General features: G+C 31.3%; 5 protein-coding genes and 1 long non-coding RNA gene across 7 annotated transcripts; 3 read left to right on the top strand and 3 right to left on the bottom strand.

Annotated features, from left to right (window-relative positions):
• Positions 1-335: 335 nt before the first annotated feature.
• On the top strand, positions 336-6,441 carry LOC143143853 (uncharacterized). The gene is made up of 2 exons (XM_076305609.1): positions 336-1,302; positions 6,309-6,441. Exons 1-2 carry the CDS (start codon positions 1,235-1,237, stop codon positions 6,409-6,411), a joined length of 171 nt encoding a protein of 56 aa, XP_076161724.1. The 5' UTR covers positions 336-1,234; the 3' UTR covers positions 6,412-6,441.
• On the bottom strand, positions 2,746-6,924 carry LOC143143854 (uncharacterized). Its single transcript, XR_012991280.1, has 3 exons — positions 6,876-6,924; positions 3,335-3,477; positions 2,746-3,216 (listed from the first exon to the last, which is right to left on the bottom strand). It is a non-coding gene; the product is annotated as an uncharacterized LOC143143854 (long non-coding RNA).
• Positions 3,434-8,226, top strand: LOC143143851 (uncharacterized). Of its 2 annotated transcripts, none has more exons than XM_076305608.1 (2): positions 3,434-3,610; positions 7,428-8,226. In XM_076305608.1, the coding sequence occupies exons 1-2, from the start codon at positions 3,570-3,572 to the stop codon at positions 7,768-7,770; spliced, it is 384 nt and encodes a 127-aa protein (XP_076161723.1). In that variant the 5' UTR covers positions 3,434-3,569; the 3' UTR covers positions 7,771-8,226. The 2 variants fall into 2 exon arrangements, with proteins under 2 accessions (XP_076161723.1, XP_076161721.1); XM_076305606.1 differs by lacking the exon at positions 3,434-3,610 and adding an exon at positions 6,386-6,526.
• A 2,144-nt stretch (positions 8,227-10,370) lies between these two features.
• On the bottom strand, positions 10,371-13,579 carry Alpha-man-ib (alpha-Mannosidase class I b). Its single transcript, XM_076327586.1, has 11 exons — positions 13,408-13,579; positions 13,118-13,285; positions 12,872-13,028; positions 12,609-12,794; positions 12,382-12,530; positions 12,102-12,290; positions 11,822-12,009; positions 11,597-11,723; positions 11,343-11,507; positions 11,108-11,257; positions 10,371-11,029 (listed from the first exon to the last, which is right to left on the bottom strand). The coding sequence occupies exons 1-11, from the start codon at positions 13,504-13,506 to the stop codon at positions 10,811-10,813; spliced, it is 1,797 nt and encodes a 598-aa protein (XP_076183701.1). The 5' UTR covers positions 13,507-13,579; the 3' UTR covers positions 10,371-10,810.
• Positions 13,580-15,726: 2,147 nt separating this feature from the next.
• Cuta (cutA divalent cation tolerance homolog) lies at positions 15,727-16,883 on the top strand. The gene is made up of 6 exons (XM_076303986.1): positions 15,727-16,020; positions 16,092-16,151; positions 16,257-16,302; positions 16,381-16,430; positions 16,499-16,541; positions 16,624-16,883. Exons 1-6 carry the CDS (start codon positions 15,857-15,859, stop codon positions 16,708-16,710), a joined length of 450 nt encoding a protein of 149 aa, XP_076160101.1. The 5' UTR covers positions 15,727-15,856; the 3' UTR covers positions 16,711-16,883.
• Positions 16,884-17,969: 1,086 nt separating this feature from the next.
• On the bottom strand, positions 17,970-21,035 carry LOC143143433 (protein Fer3). Its single transcript, XM_076304642.1, has 4 exons — positions 20,968-21,035; positions 20,187-20,341; positions 18,763-18,922; positions 17,970-18,122 (listed from the first exon to the last, which is right to left on the bottom strand). The coding sequence occupies exons 1-4, from the start codon at positions 21,013-21,015 to the stop codon at positions 17,970-17,972; spliced, it is 516 nt and encodes a 171-aa protein (XP_076160757.1). The 5' UTR covers positions 21,016-21,035.
• Between the last annotated feature and the right edge of the window lie 5,400 nt (positions 21,036-26,435).

The raw sequence follows: 26,435 nt of genomic DNA on the forward strand, positions 1-26,435 counted from the left end.
TGCAAAAAAATGTAAAATATAAATACCATAATACTATAAATAATTTTTCACATTTTGAATGAAACATTATCAAATATCTTTTGAACTTTTGAACATTCTATATGTATATATACGAAAGAGCATAAATATAAAATGTAATTACATACTTTAACATGTTCATCGTATTAAAACGACACTTTCTTTTCAGGGAATGTATTTAATTTTTTACTCTAATTTTAAGCATTTGTCTATAAACAATTCTTATTATTTTACTTATTAGTTTTATATTTTAAATTGTGATTCCTTGAAATGAGAAAAAGAATCATTTAAAATGTAAATAATTTATTACACGATACAGAAGAGTTTAGTTGTGGTTCCATTTTGTAGTGACATAAAATTATATTTGAAGTAGAAAGGAAGAAGAAAAAGAAACTTTAAATTTCACTCGGTTGATTGGTTTGATTTGTTAGTAAAACGTATAAACCATGCTGCGAATATAACAACGTGCATTCGTAAAAGTATTATTGGCTTTTGAATGTATTATTAATTATTGGAGCACTTGCGAGAATCGACTGCATTCGCAGCCCTCTGGTGGTTAGTTCAGGAACTGTTTACACAACCATTTACAGACCGACGCTTGACATTAGCCGCAGTTGTTCGTGAACCTTTGAAGTAGGAGGAGGGGTTAGTTTGTTCCGCGTACTGTTATTTTTGTACATTTACATTTGGAGCACAATTAAAAGCAAGTTCTTCGTTTATAAATTTCATTACAACACGATTTGTTACTAATTTTTTTTTTTTATTTCTTTTGCGACAATACATTTTTTAATTAGTTTCTTTTTTTTTACTTCAAACGACTCGTACAAGTGATTGTATTTAAATAATATATTAAACATAAGTATGTAAGAATTTAATTCGTGCAAAGGAAATTGTTCGTATTATTCTTACGCGTGACTTGATATTTTAAACTATGTGTTACGATAAAACAGAATTGAATGAAGTGGAAAGTTTTATAAATCGTCGTACCAGTAGAAACTAATAACTGTAAGATCGAAATACGACAATGATCGTGTACAAAAACCTTGAATGGCAAACGTGTAGTGAGAGACAATATGCATGATCTAATGAAAGGAAATAAGGTGGCCGCACGAGGAATGTGATGAGAAATCGCAGAGACGTCAACGATTAACTTTTAGGATCATCGGTTGGCGTTGCTGCTCAGCTTCCTTTTTTGTCATGTGACAGTTAAGGCACGATGAGGGACGGGATGATTACTACGCGTGCTGATGTTTACGCCGAAGAAATTCCCGGCACGTCTGACAGGTAAACCATGAATCTTTAAAAATTAGTTTGTTATTGTATTTAAGATAAAAAATAATAAAATATTCTTCATAAACATTGAATAATAAGAATAATAATATGAACATTCTGTATACATTTTTTTATTATAACGTTAACGATTGGAAACATTAAATGAAAGAAGAATAATTCCTAATATATTGTTTATTATCATTACAATTTTTTAACGGAACAAAGTTAATATATGATCAAAAGATACATTGAATACTTTGAAAAAAATTGAGAGGTTGGAATATATTTCTTCGAAGTTTGTCAATTTTATAATTTTAAATGACGGTTGCCACTGAACATGCGTACAGATCAGTGTTTAACATTAACGCGCTCTATCGAATTTTAATATCTTGTGTCACACGCTTCGAGGTATCATGTAACTTCCATGAAGGTAAAGAAGTATGTAATTCAATATGTCATTTTTGAAGGTAAACGAAATGAATATGTGCCTACGCCGAGTAGATATGACGTCTTGAAGTGATATTTGAAATTACAAGTCTGCCTTGTAGAAATAGTTGTCAAATATTAATTATACTGTACTACGTCTAGTTTTGTTACATTCACAAAAAATCATGTAAATAATAATAAATCAGTTTTAAATTTGTCCTTGAATGTACTCTTATATGAATTTTGGTTAATAAAAGTTCATTAAGAAAACATTGAAAATCATCTTCACTTGTAATTTGCCAAATGTATTTTGTTACATACGTACGTAAATAATCACATAGGCTTTTTTATTCATTCGTAATTTTCTTTTTAAACTGATACATAGAAATTAATTAATTATTTAAAAAATAGTTTCTGATAATTAACAATAAAACATTTCAATCCTTATAATGGTATTATTTATGTGTTTGTACACATTTACATTATAAGTTTACATAATTTTAAATACTATTTGTAATTTGTCTAAAAAGATTTTTTGGAAGGCATTGGCACGGAAGGTTCTATTTTTTGTTCTGTGTCCATACTGCTTTAAAACCGGTTTCATGCTGGGTGGGTTATGTGTGTATTAAAGGATGGAGTAAGTCAAACTGAGAAGAGCGTGCGCCGCGATGAAGCCTAAATACTATCCATAAAAACGATGACATTACGCGTAACGATACTGCATTTATAATCAAATTAGAAATTAACCCATTATTCTCTGCGCATATAAAGTTTGAGCTACAAGGAACCATGTTTTATTTCTAAACATTCTATCGCTTAAATTAACTTTTGTTTGCTAAAATTTATTGTTATATGAATTTATTAATTATTAATTTTATGAATATTTTGTAGAAATTGTTATTAATTGCTAATGGAAAACATTATAGCCACATACAGAGACTTTGTCGGTGGTAAAAATACATCCGGTCCTCAATACATTAAGCAATGGGAAGGTTGTACGGCAACAAGAAGAAGGGTGCATTGGTTAAGGCCAATATGCATTCATATCGTAAAGCAAATAGTTTTGATCATTAAATTGCATTGGTAGCGAATATTTTGTCCTGAATACCTTTAATAACTAATATATCGCAAAAACATAAAAGTAAAGTAAAATTGCATTCATTATTTATAAAAAAAACAAGACTATGAAAAAAGCATTATATTAAATAATAATTTTCATTTTTTTAAAGAGTATATCAACTTTGAAAAAAAAACAATGCGTGTATCTTATATACACTTTAATATCCTATGCTAAATAACTTTGTTTAATAAAGCTATTATGTTTCTATTACGTAATGACTTAGCTTTATTGTCTGTTCCTTATGTTTGTAACACGACACATTAACTTCTTCCATAATTTTTTCTTGAAGATAACTTCATATACTCCAAAAGGTTTGAACATATTTCTCGGAATTATCGACATAACGATATATCTCATGATAAAACAGCGTATCACAGTTTCTGAAATTTCGCAAATCGAGATTTTATTATCGTTAATGGTCTTAGTATGTTTCTGTGCATTATTATGATGTAATTTTGAAGAGTAATTCGTTGTTAAGTTACTAAAGATATTTATTACCGTATCATTTGATCGGTGGCCTCTGTTCGACCGGCAAACTTCATCTCCTCCTCACCTGCTCCCCCTCTGGCGTACGCTTCGCTTGTCTCCTGCCAGTCTTTCGTGTACTGTGTGCCCGTCGCTCGTTCAAATCGAGATGCTGTCTAATTTCGATTTCGTGTTCAATCGTTTGTGAACATAAACAAGCGTAATCGAGGGTGTTCGTTTTAACCATTAATTAGCTAATCACGAAGTAATGCGTTTTAAGAATCCATTGCCACAACGTGGCTCCTATGAGTAAGTTCATTAAGCCGATTTGGCAGATTTCGAGGTTAAGCATTCTTTTCCCACCCCTACGTTCTTCGCGGCGAATTTCGATTCTCTCGGTCTCGTACTTTCAACCGTTACCAATTTGATCGCGTAAGTAATAAAAGTATTTACGAATACGAGCATTTTTATTGTGAAGATGTTTTACAATGTCTTTTTTACATATAATTTCTATTTTTGTCTTGCGGCTTTTAATTTCTTTTTGAAAAGTGCGAGGCAACGCTTGAATGGTAATTCGAATAAAGAGTTACGAGTATTTGATATCCAAATAGTGGTTCAATGACAAAACTAACTCAGTAAGTGAAATGTCCTTCACTGTAGCAATGAGATAAGTGACTTTCAATTACAATAACGAAAATTCGCGAGGTTGATCACAAAGTATTTAATTGCACTACGTATTTTCTAGCACGCTAACAATTTATTTGCACTGTCTTAAATGTATCATACACACTCTGCTACTCGATTTTGGAATACTTTTACTCAAAGAGTAATTGTGATGTGGTCCTAGTATACAAACATGTGTTGCTATAAAAAACCGGTTTCATCGTGAATCAACGCGGACTTTTGTACACATCTTCAAATTTATAGAATTCCTAGATTAATCCTTATACTTACGAAGTTAATAATAGATTTTTCGGTTATGTAATTTCTGAAAAGTGATACTAATCCCGCCTGCGGTTTTATGAAACTTTCATTCGACGAACGTTCTTTTTGAGTTGCCCCCAATAAGATCCTTTTACTTAACAGATATTGTTATGTCGTATCACGTATCGAGTTCTCAAATAAAGAAGTAGATTTAAATACAGATGATGTAGGTACAAACATTCTCTTAAAAAATTGTTAACACAGTATATGTTATTGTTACAGCTTTTTTTAAAATTAAGTAGTATTTTGTAAATTTTTTATTGACACGTAGAATTCTTTTAAATAGAAACTTCAGTAAATGAATTACCATTTTCTAGTAGTTTTCTAATTATAAATTTCTTAAATTTGTATGTCAATAAAAGATACCGTAGAAAAGCTTTTACGTAAAAATATGTTTCATAGTTTTGTTATTATTAATGAATTTCCATGAAGAAATTACATACTTTACTTTTTGGATTATTTATTTATTATTTATGATAATTATATAATTTAGAGGCAATTTTATATTTTGCACTATGACCAGACAATAATATTCTAAAAATTTCATCGAGTTTCCATGTACACATCTATTTTACTTTAAAAGAAGGGCGACTTTATCTGTGGATCCGCCCCTATGGCCACGTGAAACCTGTACACGCGGGTTAAGAGAGAAGTTTTAAGAGTTACATCGAGCAGTTTAACGCCGATTGTCGACCGTTGCACAAGCTCTCCGTTTTTTGCACTCTAACGAAGTTATAATACATTTCAATTTGCCGTACGGAAAAAATTACATAATCGATTTTCTTCAATTTTTATTACTTAATCATGAGCAGTGACAAGTGATCGCATAAGTATAATATAATTTAACATATTATGCGAATAATAGTGCAGTTGTCAAATGATAAATACACGAAATTAAAATTTATAAAAATTAATTATGTAAAACTGTTTATTAGTACGGTTTTCTTAATGAACCTTTTACTGCTTTTGCTATTGTTAGATAAATAGCATTTCCTGTAATACGGGTTCTTTGACAGATAAGACATATAATTTGGTTGCATTAAAATGAAAAAGACGTAATTGTTCTGTTTGTCTAGAATATTTAACAATTATTACATAATGGCAATGCAAATCTTAAGATGACTGTAACCGTTATCGAATCATTCTAAGAAGAACTAACTAAAGTCTGATATTACATACCCTGATAATTCTCATCTACGCACGAAGAGTAATAATTTACGTGGCGAAGAGTAATAATTTACAGTATGATTAAGTGTTTATTTTATACAAAAATAAGAATTTCGAAGTGTTAACAAATGGAGTTACATTTTGTTGCATTTTTGTCTTTCTTCTTATTAAGATTCAATCGGTCTGTAATATTCAAAAATATATTGGCGCGAGTACAAAATTTCAACGAATATAAAATAATGAATTACGTGTTTAATTCCATTACAGCGTATGTCGTGCACGTATACTATTTCTTTCAACATTTTTTGTAACCTGATTCTGTTAATTATTTTGTTTTCAATATTTGAACTTCGTATTGCATGCAAATGTAGATGTCACAATTTTTCTGTACCTTTAATGTAAAAATACACAAAGGCGTATTCATACATATTATTTTATACAAGTATAATAGATTTCAATGAACAATGAACAATGGAACAATGCATGTATTTTAATCGATAAAAGCTGTGTCGTGTTATCGTTTTCGATTAGTTCAAAGAATGCAAGTATCATTAAATTCTATTCATTTGTTTTACAGAAGCATTTTTTTTATTGTAGCAATAACTAATGCAACTTTTTTTTTCTTTCATACAAAGTATTTCCGGATGAATATATTTTTGTGCACGCAATTAGCGGTGATGTCCAAATTTAGACAGTTGGTGGTTGTTCTAAAGTATCAATTTTATATCTACAATTTTGAAGAAATCACGCGTTTCATCATCAAAAACAAAAAATTAATTTATGTGCTCACGTGATGTATAAAACTATGTAAATGCATAATATGTGATCAGTGATGTGTGAACTTCGAACAAAACAGGAGGTCGAAGGTGGTGTATGATTCGCAGCGTCGAAGGAACAGGATAAACAATTCGAAAGACGAATTTCGAACCAGCAAATTTAATACGATGCCACAATTATAATTGCTCGAAAGCGATAAAACCACAATTCCCAAGAAATGGCGAGGCAAATATCGTTTTATTCTACTCTGACGTCGGAAGAAATGAGTAGAATGCAACCTTGTATGAAAACTAGGTGGTATGTCTTCTTCCTAACACTTTCTACCAAGAATTTAGAAGGAAAAAGAGAGAGAGGGAGAAACACGTGTAACGTTCGTCGAAAGAATTCCAATGAAAACGTATTCGGTTTCAAACCACCATAAACCAAAGAAGCGTATCTCAGCTTTCATCGTTGACGAATTAAATTGTAAATAGTTGTTAATTTGTATCTTGCACCATTTATTTTTTTAAATTTCTTCAAATAACTAAATGGTAACCCACATTAGCTCACCCTTTGCACAGTAATAATTATATATTCGCGAGACAGCTACAAACGGCAGGTTGTAAAGTATTCGACACATTTTAATCAGAAAGATATAGAAATTTACCGTAATTGCAGCATAATCATTTTTTTAAATCCATTGCGATGAAGGTACGGGTAAAACTAACACGAGTTGAATAGTAAAGAGACCAGGGTCAACTGCGTGACGAGCATGAATAACAGAACAGCAGTTGACCAGATCAACGGAACGACATGTAGTTTGAATTTAACGTGTAGAAGCTATTACTACTGTATTTTTAAGCTTTTGTATATAACGTTACAGCATAAATGGTATTGGTTTACTCTAATTACTAGACTTGCTACCCTCCTACGTTCAGTAAAGAAGTATCACTTTTCAAGACAGCAATACAAATTAAAAAAAGAAAAAGTAGAAAAACAAAATACGATATAAGTATACGATTGAAAGTATTTTACCGAACAATTGCATTACTGAATTCGCAAAAAAAGTTCTCAAAAATAGTCATTATTCGTCAAACTGCATTGATCATCTGTGTTTCTTATTGCTTTTTTCATAAGTAGTCATATTAATTCTTGTTAGATCATAATGAATAATAATTGAATAATTATTGAGATTATGTTTGTCTTATTATTCTTTCAGTGTTATAATGTCCAATGATTTTCCATCACCGCTGCAGACCTCTGTACCTCTGGTAGACTACGACATACCAGATGAAGCGGGTTCTGGTAAAATCACACCGACCACACCTACTGCTCCGATGACGAGTAAACTTTTGAATAGCGACACCACCGATACCGAGACGATCGAGAATGCAGTACCAATCGCGCAAACCGTTCTGCCGGTACCTGAGCCACGGCCGAAAATCGAGAGGAATGGAATCGATTCGGAAACGAAGAAGCCGGTCACTCAACCCGACGATGACTCTTGCGTCGTGGATTGTATATACTTCACGCAGCAGTGCTGCGAATGCGTGCTCCTTTAACGGTTAGAGCCCACCACGTGCGAACTGTTCAATCATCTACGTGTGTCACACAATTTCGTGGTACCGGAGAAACCAAAATTTTGATCATTCGAGCTTAATGACCAAAATAACGTAGCATCGAAATGTTCGCATGTTTTCCTTATTAATCAAGCCATTGATTTCTTTAGGCAAAACGATTACATTTAGGTACATTCGTCGTACACTATTTAACGAATTGACGAAGTACTGATCGTTTCTTAGATTTCCTCGAGAAGTTAAAGATCTGAAATTTAATTCTAGTATTGAATTAAAAGTAACGTTATTTTTATGATTAAATGATTATTTATTAGATGAAATTTATAAAGTATACATTGAGAAATGTATCACTTTCTAATTAATGTGAGCATTATACTCTTGGAAGCCATTAATGAAATCATTTTCAACAAAGAAAGTTTATACGAATATTTTTATAATAAACTTAAATATTTAAATTATAATTATATACTTAAACATGACACAAAATTAATAGTTATTTATGCAATAGTATGGTTACTACTGTTGGCTACTAATTATCTTAGTTTCTGAGAAGTAAAATTATTGATTTTGCTTGAAGTTCTGAACTACTAAGTGTAATATCATTTCTTTAACAAAATACTATAGTAAAAAGATTAAAAGAAAGGCTTATATCATCTATTGAAAATAATGAATCTCATTTTATAGAGTTCTGCATGATATTTTACCATGCATTCCTATTCTTAAATAGTGATACTACACTAGTTTTTAAGTGCTTGTACGCATTATACCAAACAAAGCATTGAAAGTAGTAGTTTGTATAAAATTCTTTCTTAATGCATCTTAATACATTGTTTTTGAATAAAAAGTATACAATGCAACAAATTTTTGTATGTATGAATGATAAATATTGCAATACATACAAATTTGTTCAATATAGATACAGTTCTTTGATAAAGATTATTAGAAAATTGAAAAACTATAATGCTATCACCCTTCGAAAAGACTGCTCAAGTGCCGTAAATGTATGTAAATTTAAAGATATTAAGTATCATTTTAGAATGATATTAAAAGCTTCTTATAAAACAAACATTTACATAGATCAAATACCTTTCCTAATATTTAGGTAAAATTTTACATTCATGAATAATGTACAATCTTAATTTAAAGTAATACATAAGAAGCAAAATATAAATAAAGTTGCAATTTAGAGGATCAAATTAAAAAATATTTATGATGCAATATATAATTGCAATAATTATATTTTAAGAAAATTGAAAATAAATGAAAATGATAAAAGAAGTATATTCTTGATATACAATAATAAAAATAATATGTTGCAAATATTTTTCTAAACTGGAATGTACAAATCAAAAAGGCATTATCATGACATTTCAAAATCCATGTCAATTATACAAGAGATTTTACAAGTCAGTCACTTTTATATAAACCTTTATTTTTATAAACAATCAAGTAAAATAGAAAAATATCAAATGCTAATAACAATTGTTGTACAATTCTTCAAATTATACTTTTTGTAATAATGGATTACAGTATAATACCATAAAAACATATAGCTATAGGTGACTAAAATTAAATTCCGACAAGATGTACTATCTTTATATAAGAAATTGTATGTATACAACAAAAGTTTCTGATTTTTCAAGACCAGCATACTTCATATAACACCCTGTATACTTTAAGTACACATCTACTTCAATTGTTACCATTTCATGACAAACTTAATATAATTAATTTAATTTAAAGAAGTAATATACTTCAAAAGCAATATAAAATGTAAAAATTCTTATGTTAAATATTTTCAGCTTTCATTATATGATACTACTTTGTAACAGAAAACAAATTTTAATGATTTACATCCTTTATATAGAGGAAGTGACTACTTTGGTGATATTTAGTAACATCTATGCTATAATGTTTGTTGTATATAAAAGTGTATCTTTCATAACTAAATAATGATAGTTGTACACTGAATAACTATTTACAAATTAAACAGTTATATATTTTGTGATACATTTCTATAATACATAACATACATACCCAGTATTTTAATTTATTAATTGCTCTTGTCTATCACAACATTATTTATGACAGACATCTGAACACTTTTTATTAATATTTTATACAAATATGTGCAATAAATAAGGGACTAAATTGTGACGAGAAGTAACTGTAGAAGTTGTTACAAATATCTAGAAATATTTATACTAATCTAAAAAGTATATTTTTAAAGTATTGCAGCGTATTGCATGGTATACAGTGTTTTATTATGAATATTTCTATAATAAATACAGAAAGATGAAAGGATGATCTATTTTAGAATTTACAAAATTGATAATAACTTAATTGGTTTTTATTTTCAAATATTGTGTTTATGTGCCTTAGAGAATTCATGAATTATTTTATTACGAATACGCGATTTTATGAAAATATATTTCAGCTACATTAACTAAATATTACAACACATATTAATAAAAGAGAATAAAATTCAGATTTGACTAGGATCTTTAAAAACAGTGTAACTTCTTGTTTCAAGGTTACATTAATTTTAAAATTGATATCTATACAATGTTCTAATTGCTTCATAAAACAAAGGAATTGGTATATTAGGCTACAAATAACAGATAAATTATTTTCTATTTTACAATATTATACTTAACAATTTTGATACACTTTTCACAAATTCCATCTACAATACGTCACGTATTAATTGCATCAAATTATTTACCACAGAATGGATTATAATAATTAATTACAAATATACATTTCTAAATTGGAAAATGAGTAAAAAATTTAGTATAAATAGTTAATTACTAGCAAATGTATAATTTCTGTGCCTCTTTTGTTATAGCATAATAAAGAACTTTTGCAAGAAAGTTACGTCTGAAGATTGTCACTAGAAGACAGTTTCAATCTAATTAATCTGTTATCAGCGTATGTCGTTATCGTTTCTATCGACTGGCCTCAAAAGATATTTAATAGCCTACTAACAGTGTAAATCTATACATTAAATTGTGTTCACATTGGGTTACGATTCATACATAGGTAGTGGATGTCCTTCAGAATTGAATATCCATCTATCTAGATCTATTAATTGCCTCGTATCATCGAATAACAAATACAAGTATTTCAAAGTCTCAGCGAACCAGAAACTTTCTGTTAAGTCTTGTTGTCGAGTATTTTGAACATTTCGTACATTATCTATACTCGTGTAACCCTTTTCCACTTTTGTATAATTTTCAAACGCCTGTTTCGTTAAAACGTGTATTATTAAATATATAACTATATATACGTATTTGAAGAAAAGTATTCGTTAATTACTTACTTGAAATATTTGCCATCCCCAATCTTGGAATGTTTTATTTCCAGTAAAATACCACATATAAAACAAACTTTCAATGAATTCTGGTCTCAACAGATTGTGCGCGTCATTTATCTTTACATACATGTCTAATGATTTTTCTCCTTCCATATTCTGTATAAAATTATCTCTTATTATGTAATTATATAACGATCACGACGAATTTTCCACGAGACATTGTATTCATTATTTTAATTACCTGAATATTAAAATAAGTAATCTCTGGCGCAAGAAATGTCGGCTGAATTGCATACGTTTGATAACAAGTCTTAACGATTTCATTCGCAAGATCCATATGATCAGACGGCATACCATGGTGCACCCCTAAAGCTAATGTGCCTCCTAAGTAACATGTAAGATGGTCCTATGAGATAAACATTAAAATTATAAGTAATTTATTACTTAATAGTAGTGTCATTATTTGTATCAAAATGTTTATATTTCATTATTTACCATTTTTGGTCTTATTTCTCTACTTGCTCCAACTAGCTCCGCGATAAAAAGGTACTTATTGTTTGCTGTATGCTTTACAAGATGCTTTTGGGTTCCAGCAATGCCTGACAGATAATCATCTCGTAAGCTGAAAGCAGAGTTAAGCACATTACCATAAATTCATAATTTTTTGAATAAATAAAATAAGCTCTTGCATTTTGATGATCAAAAATTAAAAGTACTAACTAATTAATGGTCTTCCCGGTTTGAAGCCACTGTTTTAATAGATACTCATAATAACTATCGCCACGTGCGCCAAGCGTAATTGTTGCGTATTCTCTAAATTGTCCAGTGTTAGCATTAATGAATATGGGTACTAATCCGTCATATTTTTCTAATTGATGTACATGTTCTGACACTTTTGCTACTGCTTCCTGAAGAATAATAATTACACACTTTTCTATTTATGACACAGATGATATGCAAGACCTGTTGAAAACTGGAATGGAAAAACGTTTATAATTACCTCATATTTAGACTCTCCTGTATTGCGACTAAGATCTCGAAATTCTAATTGAATTGAAGTAACTTCGCTAGTGCTACTATCAGGACCCCATTTAGGACTATGTGCAGTTTTAGTACCAAGATTTACATCAGAGTAAGGAACACCAGATGCAGTAGAAAATGCTGGCATCATATGCTCTCCTAATTGTGCCTGTAATATGTATTAAACATAAAATTTTGCACTTAAATTGTTTTCAAATAAGATTTATATTATTACCCAAAAGATACAAAAAATGACCTACAGCTTTATTTAGGAAAATCTTATCACCCGAAAGATGATATGTCGATAGTAAACCTCCTAGTACCCTTATTGTAACTTCAAATAAATTAACATCTCTATTTAGAGTAAATACTAAACTCTTATCAACCCATGATCTGGCTTCTAAAAATTCTGCAAATAGAAAAAAAGCATTGTTAACTATATAAATATTTACAAATATATACATAGAGACTAAACTTTCAGTCATACCATTATTTAAGCCCATTATGTACATAGTGTCAAGGGAATCAACTATGGTGAGTCCTAAGCCAAACCATTCATAGTATTTTTTTGATATTGGCTTTACATTGTCGTGACCCCAAGCATACTCTTTGTATCCATTCCATGAGTGTTTAAATGCTGCAACTATGGCTCTTTGTCTACTGTTCTGTGGGCCTAACAATAAATAAGTTTATTATAATGATTAAATTTGTCTTATAGTTTAAAAGTATAATGGTTTCATATGATGTTACCATTGAATTTAATTGCATTTGGTCTGGGTTGAGGTGGCTCTCCAATTTGATCGTCATCCACTTGGTTTATTTCTGGCTGGAATTCAGGTTCTTCTATAACTTCTCCACCATCCTTATGTTCTTGATTTACATTATCTACTACAATATCTTCTATTGCCTATAAATTCCATTCTTTTAAAAGATTATAAAATATACAAAAAGTTTCTTTTAATAGTATTAGACCCATTTGTACCATATTCACTGTACCTTTTCATATTTAAGGGTGTCTTGTACTACATCTATGTTATTATAGTCGTTTTCATCTAAAACTCCATTCTTATTATGGCCAGGCAACAGATAAAATATAACTAATATAATCGTAATGACTACAAAGTAAAGGATATTTCTTTGAAACCTTGACAGCTGGTTCCATTGCTAAAAGGACGAACAAAATTCGTTTACTCGCACATTTGGAATATACAGATTTTTTTTTTTTATTAAATAAATACAAAAAAGGAATATTTGCAAAATTTCGAAATAACATCACACCAGCTTACCCTCCAAAGACTACGTGATGTTCCTCGCGCAAAAGTTGCACTTTCTTGGATATTTAGACTGATATAATCCGTTTTCCCTAGATCCTTCGATGGAAACATATTTTGTTTGAGGTTAAGTTGTTCTGGTAGATACAATAACGAGAGCCAGAGCACGTCGAGGGACGATAAAGCCACTGGTGTACATTAATTGTGAAGCTCTTCATTTATATAATTCAAATAAAACATGCTTGCAAATAATTATGCTCCTTTCGAAAAATCGTACAAGGATAAATTTAAACCGTAAGAATTCCGCAAACCATTGGGGTTGCGGTGTGAAAACCTGATACCACGATTGTTGACAATCCGCCTCAGAATTTCACCTGTGTTGAACCGAGATGGCAATACCATTCCATTCACTTCATACTTATATAGAAGTTCATAAATGTAATAGGTACAATTTGTTATCGCAACTTTATTCTTGATAATAATGTAATCCATAAATAAATAAATCTTCTTCATTGGCTGCTGCGTAACAGTACACAATAGCAATCATTGAGTTGCGTCAAATGATTAAAGTGTGTAATATTAGTTTAGGTATGAAAGAACATATTTTCCGTAGGCGCGAAAGACGTGGAACGATATGAAACACACAAAAAAGAAATCTCTACCTTATTACCAGAAATTGTTATTATGTTCTGAGATGTAAACTAATTCAAACTGAAATCTAATATACACATTAAATGATTCTGTTATGTATATCTACGTATACAATTATATATTTATTTTAATATAAAATAGGAATGAGGAATGCCGAACTATTCTTTGAATATTTTCAGCACGAATCGTTCTTTTTTGTGGACATAGCATTGTGAAATTAATAAGTATTAATATGTTTGAAAACGTTGATTTTTGCGAAGTCGTTAGTGGTCGCTTTAATCAATGATTGATTTAATCATCTTGATTTAATCAATAACTTTTCGTTATTAATTTACACACGTTTGTACTCATCATACATTCATTGTATGTTAAAGATACATACGTCCGTAGTAACTTTCAAGAAGCATTTTTGCAATAATTTTCATCAAAACTAAATATTTGTTAAAAATTAATGGAAGTAATTATCTTTATAACATTATTAATTCCTTTTGTTTCTACCTTTTGTTTCTGCATACGATTTAAAATGCCGGCATACTAAATTATTGCTAATTTTGGAGCGACCTCGTCATTTAAGAACAGTGAGATTGTAAACTATTTAACTGAACCACCCAAGTCGGTATAGATAGAAAACTTGTTCTTGTACATCATTTGTAGTTCTATTATGTCACGCCCCTAGACTTGAGGCAACTGGTAATTTGCTCTACCACCGCTAGAGGTCCTCGATTTCTACAAGCGATCGCTTCTATACTATTTTTATAAATACAATTTCGAAAATTCATCCTCTTGTTCTATACGTCTAAGGCAGGAACCATCAGATGTGTAGTACTGCTCCTTTTTTCTATTTTCCTCTGGTTGTTTCGCGTGCTCTAAAGTCGTAAATCCGATTTTAGAGTACCGTTGGTTGGCGGGAGCGGAGCAATAATCTAATGTCTACTGTGAAACCTTTCCATCAAACCATATATCTTAGAAAATATTGCAATTATAAGTTCATTCTGAAAGATTGATGTAACAACAAATGGAACTAAGAATATTTTCAAAGTCATATATCTATCCTACAAGGTTATTCAAATTTTACAATTCCCATATATTCTCAAATTCCTATGCTATAATTCGTACCCTAAATTTTAAAAGAAGAATACTCAAACAAAATTTCGAACTATAATATATTTTTATGTAATTCATACATTGGAATTACATGAAGGGAAGGCAGCTTTATAAGGATAGAATATTAAATGAAAAAATTATTTCCTTTCTACCAGTATATTTAGTAAATTAAATATTTTATTTCATTTGTAATACGAATAGCTAATATTTAATTAATTTTATCCTCTTAGGAACAATGCGCCACTAGTGGCTTTCATGGATATCATCTCATATTATGACGCGCCATTATAGTGGCTCACTCTAGTGACTCACTGGATCACCGTTTGAATTAACAGATCGTTTTCATGTGTCTCGTTTCACACTTTTTTTGCCTTCATAACGTTTTATAACAGTGTTAACAATATACAGACATAATATACAGTTTTTGTTCTTGATACACTAGTGTCAGGTATGAATTGTTGCTTTTCGTTTAAATAAGTGTACTATTTGCTCTTACTATATCAAATGTTCTTTTTAACATGACGATCCCGCGCAAATTCAGTCGTGCCTAATATGGCGCTCTATATTCCGAAATACACGATTTGGTCACTATGGACCAGTTTATTTGGCGCTACTTGACATTTCCTTAACTGTTAACCAATTATCAATAGTTTTTCCAAAGATATTTTCAAGTTATTACAAACAGTGCCGATTCTAGTCGTGAAAACGAATGTCATTTTTGTCATACAAACCAATTTTTGGTTTGCTTATGTTTCTTTGTTTCGTTAGAAGTGTTAATGCTCAGATTTACAAAAATATGAGTAGTCTTGCGGGAATTCACTCTATAGTATATGTCACCGTCCCAACACAAGACGTTGCTAAACAATTAGCACAGTAAGTATTAATTAACTTGCAAAATTAATGAATTTTTTCAAGACATAAATATATTTTTTATAATTTCACAGTGGTTTGGTGAAAAATAAATTGGCTGCATGTGTTAATATCATACCAACAATCACATCAGTGTAAGTATTACAACAAATAATTAAATACATAATATATTGTAAAAATATAATTCAAATAGAATAGTTTGACATAACTTAAAAGCAATAATCAATCATCATTTGCAGATATGAGTGGAAGAATGTAATTAACGAAGACAGTGAACTTTTGCTGGTACAGCAAATACATAAAATATAAAAATATATGTTAAAATGATGAAGATATATTTTTAATACTTTGTTTTCGTTCTAGATGATGAAAACTAGAACTGATACTGTGGATTCTTTGACCAAATATGTGAAGTAAGTATGAATCGTAATATTTAAATATTATATCATGAAACTGGACTGTTTTTAATTTTTTTGAATAGAGAAAATCATCCGTACGAAGTTTGCGAAGTAATTGCTTTACCTGTAAGTATTGCCTACTCTTTAATACCTGTAGAATGTATTTTGTATAAATATTATACAATTGTATATAATATTCTTTGTGCAGATTCAAAATGGGAATGAAAAGTACCTCCAGTGGATCAGTGAAATAGTTCCACCAATTGATCAGAGACAAGCAATGTCTACAAAATAGTACACTTTAAAGCAAGTTATAAATTAATATAAGAAAAATCGTTATTTTGATTAAAAAGGTGTGGATAATTTTGTAATTTTTGTTGTAAAATTTTATTTGTAATACATTTTTGTTTCGTTTTAAATATTTTGTCCACATTAAAAATAAAATTAAAAACTTTTACAAAAGTATAACCAATTTTCTTTATTCATCACAATTTTAGAAATTGTGTAGGTCAATATTTGATTCTTTAATCAATTATAATACTATACATTTTTTAAATTAAATTAATCTACTGATAGTATTGAGTCTAAGAAACCAATGAAAATCAAGAGTGCGACGAACGAAGAAAATGCACATAATGTTCTTGCTACAATAAATGCAAATTGTCGCACGAATACTAGACAATTTGCTTGAGAAAGTCCCATTACCTGATCCAGTATTATGCGATTACTGTAGTTTCATAAAGTTCATTTGTATCATATGTCACTTCACCGAGAGTTTCGTGGAAGAAATTTTGAAAATCATGACAATTTCTGTTTTTAGAATCTAGGACAAGTGTTAGTCCTTAATGGTTACGATAAATTGATAAACAAAGACTGAGATAAACAATAACTCGCTTATTGTTAATTGTCGCGCGATCAAAGACTCGTTTTCTTGTGCGTACTCTTTACAATAGTAATGGGATAGAGTGGAGAAAGGTGCCTATATTTTGGAGCTTAGTTTGGATATGCCTGACGTAGATAGATGTATCAAAGTTACAAAGTTCTATTGGACAAATATATATACACACACACAAATGACAGTGTTCGTACGTCTTATATTTAAATATAATGACAATATATAATACGCAAATTTTTCATAAATTATGGAAGACACAGATTTTTACCTTACTTTGTAAAATCACATAAACATTAAGTGTTAATTAATGTTTTTTCGGAAGAGTTCTCAACTATAGCTCATACACTGTAGCTCATTTGACACTCGATCACAATACCTACATGCGTGCATACGTAAAACACATCAAATTTACCGTGTTTAGCTCGTGTTAAATTTATTTACTATATTTTCCTCGCTTAATTTAAATATGTGCGAGATTGGATTCTTATTGCATTGTACATATACATTCTTAATTTTATAATACGTTTCTTCTTATCGACCGTTTACTCCGACAATGTACTTATCAATGAACTTAAATTATTTGTTCGTAGTTATTTTTCGAATGTCTCGAGAAATTTTTAAGTTCACGCGGTATAACCGAATTATTCGGTGTCTACGATTTAATTTGGTAAATAATACTCTCTCGGAATGTATTCTGGCTTTGGACTGCTAGGCTCGATTCCAAGCAGTTCTCCCATAAATGCAATGTAGGTGATCGCTAAACGTAGAGTTTCAATCCTCGAGAGTCGTTTCTCGTATGCGAAAGTTGGTACCTGAAGATGCAAAAAATGTAAAATAATTTTTAATTATCGTTGCTGATAGCAGATTACAGTAGAACTTTGTTTATCTCGCAGGTCAGTGAATAAAATGATACGGGTAAAAAAAGTTCATTGATTTTTCACTATATCAATAATATTCTAGACATGGATAAAATTTTGAAGATTATATTCTACTGAAATTTTATCGATTCGTCATTTACTTATTCTATTGTTTATATTATTGAGAATTTGTGCTTGATTTCAACTCAGATCTGTTTTATCGATAACGATTTTTTTTCATTGTATTAATTTTAACACATTTAACAAGATTAAATTAATAATAATGTATAACTATACTTCGATTTTACACCGAAGTATATATTAATCTTTACTTTTATACATTATTCCTTTCTTTTTATTCTATACTTCATTTTATTTTATACACAATTCGGACACAATAAAGATGTATTACTATTTTTAAAATATGTTTATGATAATAAATAATAAATCAATTTCCAACATTTTTAATTCAATTTTCGTAATCTTTGTGACGAAATGTGTTGCAAAATATAAAAAATATAAGCGGTTTCAAATTTTTCAATGGTAGCATGTTCGATTGTTAGTGTATATTCGAGGAGACTTTGTAAACACTCACTTTTCTGCGTAATTTGTCGAAAGCTTCGTTCAAGTTGAACATCCTACGCCTCTCGCGAATGTTCGCTGCTCTTCTTTGCGAAACAGTCGCCACGCGACGTCTTGGCTTTTTCGTGGTGGATGATGGAAGATTAGGCGATCTCCCGTTAGGCGTATATCGACTGAAATTCAATAGTTTCCAACGAATGAATGCTTAGCAATTATAAAGTTGAGTGCAACATGTTCACCCTTAAAATTCTCAAAATTTTCTTTTAGTTTATCATTTATGTATTAGGAGAAATACAGCATATATGTACTGGATGATGACATGAATACTCTTAGATGAAATTATTTGACTATTGGTTAGAATTTCGTATCTCACACACTAATAAATAATAAACGTTTACATCGTAAACGTCATTCAAGGGCATTCTTTATAACTCTTGGCAGCAGTTAGAGTGAAGAGTGCAAATGTATAGCAAAACTCGTTAAAAATGGTAGGAAAGAACCGAATTAATTACTGACATCACGAATTTTAGATTTTTTTAAACAACGAACTTTCTATACGAATTTTCAAAATTAAGGACACAAAGTGAATCTTGTTAAATAATTTTTGATGAGACCCATAAATAATGTCGCTTCCTTATGACTACTGTATAAAATTATAATATTGCTACGAAAACCTCTTTAAGTGGTATCATAATCCGTAACCTTTACGAATCTAAAGAAGCTTGTTCCTATTTTACAGGATTTGTACCACTTTTTTACAGAATTTCAATATTTTTCATCATTAAAGTCGTTAATAAAGTCGTTTATAGAGCGAATTTTCGTTAAGCATAAAGACTCGAGGAAATAGCAAAACGCCGTAATATATTATACAATAATATAATCTAATTACAATGTTTTAAGCTTTAACGACGCAAACACTTATAACCGCTCGGTCAATCGCTATTTAATCTTGTTCAAAGGTGTTAAAAGTCGTGTTCTACATACAGAAGACTTTTACCGACGATTAATCAGGAAACTTCGTTACTAATAGGTAGTCTTGTAATACAGTTTCTCGTTAGTAGTAAAATTATTACTTGATACGTCGTTGTGGTATCAATGATCTCTTTCAATCTGTCACCGGTTCGAGACAGGACTGTGACACAATGAAAGGGATGTATATAAAATTTAATCGCTCTCAGTTCTCTCAGAACGTGAAACGATGAAAGCAACCGAGAAGTGGTCAGAACGAGTACAAGACTGTGATATTGTATGAGAAACGGATAGAACAAGCACGGAAGTGTCAAATCGAGTGAGGAAGAGTGTGTAGGAAATAGTGAGAACGAGTAGGGTACAGTAACATTTGATCGCAACTGGTGGGGGTAACTTTGTGACATAACGAGAGAGAAAAGTTGTAACATAATGAAAGAAGTCACAGCAACTATGTTTAGTCGTAATTACCTTTGATGAAGCAAAGCGCAAGGCTGCCTGTACAATCCGTGATCGTTGACATGAGAGTGGGAAGGCGGTGGGGCCTGATACAAAACCGAACTGTCCCACACAGGATAGCTTCCGAGTTCGCCGCTAACGTACTGCGACATGTCCGCTGTAATCACCTGTTTTATTTACTCGTGTGTATTTTTATTTGCATGTCGTGCTTGTTAATGTCAGCGAAGAGCCAAGTAACTATGTGCGGCCAACGTTTACGCGCACGCAGCTACAAATTATTATATTTCACGATATATAAAATTACGAGATTCATGTTTGACTAAATATACCGCTCAAAATTAGATCTCTAGTTTAAAGCAGCGTTGTTCGAAGCTTATAGTCCTGCCGATAGGCTACTCGATTTCTTGGTGGATCAAAATTACCGGGCGCTTCTGTTCAATTTTCTCGAAGATTTACAGTTTCTGTTAGTCGTAAATAACGCCGGATAATTAAATATTACATTGAATTTTTGATTCGAACGAATTTTGTTCGCGGTCCGACCTGACGGAAAAGCTTTCGACAGGAGTACTTGAAACCGATATGACCGGACGGTTTCACATAAGGAGACAATCTGGTAATTTCAGTTAAAAAGAACATTGTCCTTTTCTTGCATTTTCTCGAAGTACATACGTCTTGAGGATGTATTCAAGTAGCTTCCGAAATCTCGTTCGAGTAAACGATTCTCGAATTTGTTTCAAAGCGACGTAGAACGATAATGTACGCAAATAATTCACTTTAAATCGTTTATACCCACTGGTGCTTGATTTCCATTGATCTCCCACAACGGTTCGGTGTAGCTCATATCCCGCGTTCTGTCCAGTGGCGAACGAGCTCGGGACACTTTGCTGTCGATAAAAAAAAAAAACGAAAAAACCGTCTGGCGCGATGATAGGACTCGGAAATAAAATCTCGCCACCGGGGCCAGTGTCACCTTCGATCTGAGAATGTCGAAGCAATCCAAGTCCAGAGAATCTCGATGAGCAACTTTGAACCCGCCCCTTTCGAAAGCTACCCTCCACCAACGTGTTTATTCACGGTTCCCGGGCGCCTGCGTCGTGGTCCCGCGTTCCCATTGGAAAACCTCTCCCTGAAAGGAGTTTTGGTGAAACGCGCTCGTTGGATGGAAGACCAAGAACGAGGCGGAGCTTGCGAACAACCCTTATGGCTCCTCTTGTTTCACAGGGATTGAAGGGCGATGTCGGGATTATCGACCGTGGTATTTCAAAGATGGACAAATTATTCGTTCGAAATATTTTGCGGCCAATATTTCTTCAACGTCGTTCCTTTTTTAACTCCTTGTTGTATTTCCGATTGAGAACCCAATAGAAAAAGCGCTACAATGTTGGTTAGGGAAATTTTACGAGAAGAGCATCCGTGTAGTAATTACAGGTTGCAGCTACTTGTTTTGTTTAAATGTGAATAACCGAAAAATAATCCCTTCTCTTAATTTTTGAAAATCTTAAATGTTCGACATAAAATATTTTTGAAATGTTATTTATTGTTTTTTACGATTGATGTTTAAGAATCGGGTAATTAAAGAAAAAAGGAAAGTGGCAAGGGAGAGTTTATTCGTATGAAAGTAGAAGTCGAAGTTGTCCTCTGTCAATGTTTTATAGTCATATATTATATATTATATATAGTCATATATATATAGTCATATATATTATATGTCATATATTAAGAGTTAGTCAAGGACTTAGAAAACAAATCAAAGATTCTGTACAATATTATTTTAAAATTGTATCAGTATATTCCATGGGTCTAAATGAAAAAAGAATGTTATATAAACATATCTTATTTAACGCGTTACATCGATACAATGGTGGAATAGAGAAGGAATATTTACATTTAGTTTGTTTACACGAACCATGAACTCACGAACCACTATCTGATGTCGTTAAAATTGTTAAAAATATTAATTTTTACTAGAACCATTAGTATTTGGACTTTGTAGCCAGAGGCCATTACTTCAAGTGAGAAATATACAGATATACACTTCATCTACGGTTTTTGCAATGGGAATGCTTGGACTGTATTGAGAGAGTACCAACTCAGATTTCCTAACAGAAGAATATCGTATCGCAAAGTATTTACAAGTTGCCATACATAATTACAACGAACAGTGTCAATTAAATTAATTTCTGAAGAAAATCGGATTAAGGTAGCTGTGCACCAACGAAATCACCCGATCTTACGCCATTCGACTTTTATGTGTGGGAATCTTTAAAGGAAAAAGTTTATACGATGAGAATAAATACGCGTAATGAACCGATACAAAAAATTAATGATTTATTTACCAAGATAAAACATGATACAAATGAACTTGGTACAGTGATAATGACTCCATTTTTAACCGCTGCCAATCTTGTATTGTTAAAGACTGTGGTCTGGTTTATATTTGTCAAGGGATACAAAATACCATAAGAGTGATATACGAGACGAGTAGAAAACTCGAAGATTAGCTACGTACGGAATATTAAATTTAAAAATGCATTCAGTCTTGTGTGTAACGGTACTTATTTTTAAGTAGGATCAACAGATTCCCCTTTTATTCCCCTTCCAGAGACACAAAGAGTATGACACGTGTACTCAATGAAGTGTAATCGTCCGGTAAATTTATTCTATTAACACATTAAACACTATTAGAAGAATAGAAACTACTGCATTAAAATTAACAATTTTAAAGTATTTAGTAATGAAGGACTGGATAAATTGGACGGTCGGAAAAGATACATATTGTTTTTTCATAAAATTTTCTTTCGTGTTGGATAAATTAATTTTAATTCATATTGTAATAGACACAGGTTTGTTCGAGTTTGGATATTATTTTCCGTGTGTGTCACACTTTTATTCGTGAGTGTTCATTTCGAGACAAATTGCTCCATAAATTGAGCCCTGTAACAGGATCACTCAAAAGACTGCAACAGGAAGGGTAACATATTGTTAAACGTAGGGTGGGCTTCCCCAAATTAATTAAATAGATATTAGCCGATTCACTTGACGCGAAAGAAGTCTCCCTTCTAATGCGTATAAACATCGGGCGTACTATCTGCGTGTCGAATCGTATTGTGTTTGCTTCAAGAGGCGGGGGTGCATAAACTTATTAATATTCGGCCGCGAGCAGTCGTCCTATTGAGATTATCCTCTTTCTCCGTCATTTTCTACTGCTACTATGTTATTGTTAAAGTTGAACACTTATCGTTGCTTCACTTACATTTCCTACTCTAAAACTTTCACGATACAGAGGAAGAAAACAATCGATTTACACGAATTAACAATTTTTATTAGAACCTTGATAGATTTGTAGCTTAATATACGTGTTTTTAGGTAATGTATAAAGATTTGATGAAGTTTCATACCCGTCTCCCGAAGGAATTAATCTGTTTACAATTGTAATCGAATTTATCATACTTAATATATTACGAAACATTTATTAATAAATATACGATATCTTTCGTAGAAAGTGTATTAATATACGTCATATGTGATATATATTTTGCAAGTTTGTATCCACTAACTATGTCGGTGGATCTTTAATTCGAGTCTGGTAATACATATGCGCTATATCCATAACTGCAAGCTGACGCTTTGGATCGATGCTCCGAGCGTCGGCGCCGAAATGCTTCATGGATGAATTTCGAAGCTTTTCTAGTATGAAATATATTGCACACGACATGAAATCGAAGGTAATATTTCGTTCAATAAACTTCCGTAAAACATGTCGCGAAGGTACAGTCTTCGATTCCAGAAACCATCTGACATCTTTTCGAAAATGTTCAATAGTCTCGTTACATTTTCAAATTTCAAAACAAAAGTTTATTCGTGTGAGTATACGTACCTAAATAGCTAAATTTTCCAATGGTATTGTGGAAAGGAATTTTCGATTTTCTCGATCTTCCGCCATAGTTAACTTCGTTAAATATGTTCAGACCACAATATATCTTAAAGCAACTTACTAGTATTTGTATTGATCTTTATTCATTAAATCGTTTTATCAAGAGCATTGAGATATCAATCTTCCATATTGACTACACAATGTGGTTATTTTCCAGTTTTTGGTTTATTTTCTATTTTACTCTTTGTCGAACTGTATAATTGTTTCACGTGTGCGTACGTTAAGATCGATTATCAATGAATTAATCGATTGGATCAAAACGGACGCGATTGATTTACAATTGTTGGCGTACGTGTTCGTTTCTTGTATGGCAATTTCAGGAAACAGAAATAAGATGACAAATATCTGCGATGACGTAAAGGGTGTCAAAAATCAGACCATCGTGATCATCCCCTCGTGCACGTGTTCGTTTGATCTAATTCTGATGCGTTCCTAACAATGGACGTGCCCCCAACGTCGTGGCTTCCGCAACAGGGTCACGCCACTGACAGAAATTATGCAATTTCGTTACAGGGGTTTCCACCTTTATCGATGGCTCGTTGCTTATTACAAGGATTTGTCACGGGGAATTTCCCTGGAATAGGGTAAATTCGATTGTGAACCTGTTCCACCCAAACAACTCTAACAAAAGCATCACACGGCCTGTCAGAGTGTAGATTTGGATTTTGAAAATACGGGAAAATCGGCTTACAAAGCCAAATACTCTCTTTTTGAAGTGGTAAAATAAAAAGATTCGTTAAATTTACGTACGTAAAACGTATTTGACTTTCTATTCGATCAATAATTATTATTTCATCTTTCACGTACGTTTATTGTAAGAGTACTTGCAATCCATGTAGTTATCTATTTTGAAATGTGATTTACTTTGATTTCTATGACGATAAATTATTAATTATAGATTCTGGTCATTGAGTTAGAAATTTATATTTACGTTAATGAAAATTATATTCCAGACATTTTTATTTTACTGAATATTTATTATTAATTTACGCGCATAAAGAACGTACCCCCTTTCTCTGCTCCCCCCCCCCCCCCTGAAATCATTCTCTTCTTTTAAAGAGTATCTCGTGTATACATTTTTTATGATCCAGGATTGGTAGCCCCATGTGAATTGCCCATCGTGAATTAAATTATTACGAAAATAATTGATACAGTGTAACGTAATCTGCATACATCAGCCAGTAAAAGTGTTAGCTAGCACTAACAATGTTTATCGATAGAATTTTAAGAATTGGTAACAAAATCACGTTGCAATATTCAATTACAAAAAAGTACAATTTGTGGTAAGATCTTTGTAGATTCATTCTTTTCTTATCTTATTGTACTTTTATATTCTATATGAATGATATTTGTTCGAATATAATTGTTAATATATTCTTTCTACATAATAAACTCACGTCAAATCCGTTCTTTGGTCAATCACGGTCGTTTAATGGTTTCTCGCGGTTAATCGTCTTCGAGTATTCCGTCATTTGTCTTTCAACCACGGTTGACTAACGCTACTACTTTCACGAATCGATGTGAATTCTTTCTTACAATTTATATCGTGTTATATGCAACAGGTATCAACGAGTACGAATGTGTAGTGAGATTTCTTGTTCAAGACGTTCGTCTGGAATTTATTGTTAGTCAAACGAGTGGGCGTTCCGAATTATTTTTGTTGTATCAATCAATGACTTTGAATATTTGAGCGTGGAAATAATTGTTATATTATCGTAGAAAATTTATTAACGATTCGTAATAAAATGTTCTCCCTCAAATATTTTCTTTTATCTACAGGGGTGTCAAAATTGTTCAACTTTTTCGACGAATAACGTTCGAATTTTTATTCGTTGACTAGATATTGACAATTTAGTTACAGTAATTTTTTGTATCGTATAAATAAAAATAGAATTGGAAAGAAAATCCATTTTTTAATTTTCGTTTATTTTACTCTGACAATGAGATTTTGTAAATATATATATATAACTAAACACCATTTCACATTTTTTATATTTTTTATAGGTATTAATTGTTATTTACTTAATATGTAAGACAATTTAATACACTGCAATTTGTTTTAAAGAAAGTATGTAACATTGATTCTTCTTGCTTGCAACGATATTGAATGATTTCGCAAAGAAAGGAAATAGCGTTTCTTAATGTTTACACGACATTATTTTGTAACGTTTCAAAATGCATTTATCACTTCAATAAACTGTAAAACATTCAATGTTAGTTATATTTATACTAGAAATTACAATCACCTACATAGAAATGTTCACTTACTAACATATAATATTAGTTTATAGATTTAGAACAATGTGTAATCTAAAGTCCTACTGTAA

This window comes from Ptiloglossa arizonensis, chromosome 2 (assembly GCF_051014685.1).
Source record: "Ptiloglossa arizonensis isolate GNS036 chromosome 2, iyPtiAriz1_principal, whole genome shotgun sequence".
Classification (NCBI taxonomy): Eukaryota; Metazoa; Arthropoda; class Insecta; order Hymenoptera; family Colletidae; genus Ptiloglossa; species Ptiloglossa arizonensis.

Excerpts from the sequence above, each read along its gene's own strand:
- LOC143143853 (XM_076305609.1), top strand. The coding sequence starts at position 1,235 with ATGAGGGACGGGATGATTACTACGCGTGCTGATGTTTACGCCGAAGAA. Across the intron at positions 1,303-6,308 it reads ATTCCCGGCACGTCTGACAG|GAGGTCGAAGGTGGTGTATG; the intron begins GTAAACCATGAA and ends CGAACAAAACAG.
- LOC143143851 (XM_076305606.1), top strand. The coding sequence starts at position 6,447 with ATGGCGAGGCAAATATCGTTTTATTCTACTCTGACGTCGGAAGAAATG. Across the intron at positions 6,527-7,427 it reads CCTTGTATGAAAACTAGGTG|TGTTATAATGTCCAATGATT; the intron begins GTATGTCTTCTT and ends TTATTCTTTCAG.
- Alpha-man-ib (XM_076327586.1), bottom strand. The coding sequence starts at position 13,506 with ATGTTTCCATCGAAGGATCTAGGGAAAACGGATTATATCAGTCTAAAT. Across the intron at positions 11,724-11,821 it reads ACCGGGAAGACCATTAATTA|CTTACGAGATGATTATCTGT; the intron begins GTTAGTACTTTT and ends CTCTGCTTTCAG. Across the intron at positions 11,258-11,342 it reads TTACTTATTTTAATATTCAG|AATATGGAAGGAGAAAAATC; the intron begins GTAATTAAAATA and ends AATTTTATACAG.
- Cuta (XM_076303986.1), top strand. The coding sequence starts at position 15,857 with ATGTCATTTTTGTCATACAAACCAATTTTTGGTTTGCTTATGTTTCTT. Across the intron at positions 16,021-16,091 it reads GTTGCTAAACAATTAGCACA|TGGTTTGGTGAAAAATAAAT; the intron begins GTAAGTATTAAT and ends ATAATTTCACAG. Across the intron at positions 16,152-16,256 it reads ATACCAACAATCACATCAGT|ATATGAGTGGAAGAATGTAA; the intron begins GTAAGTATTACA and ends CATCATTTGCAG.
- LOC143143433 (XM_076304642.1), bottom strand. The coding sequence starts at position 21,015 with ATGAGCTACACCGAACCGTTGTGGGAGATCAATGGAAATCAAGCACCA. Across the intron at positions 20,342-20,967 it reads TCAATGGAAATCAAGCACCA|GTGATTACAGCGGACATGTC; the intron begins GTGGGTATAAAC and ends TAAATAAAACAG. Across the intron at positions 18,923-20,186 it reads TGCGCTTTGCTTCATCAAAG|TCGATATACGCCTAACGGGA; the intron begins GTAATTACGACT and ends ATTGAATTTCAG.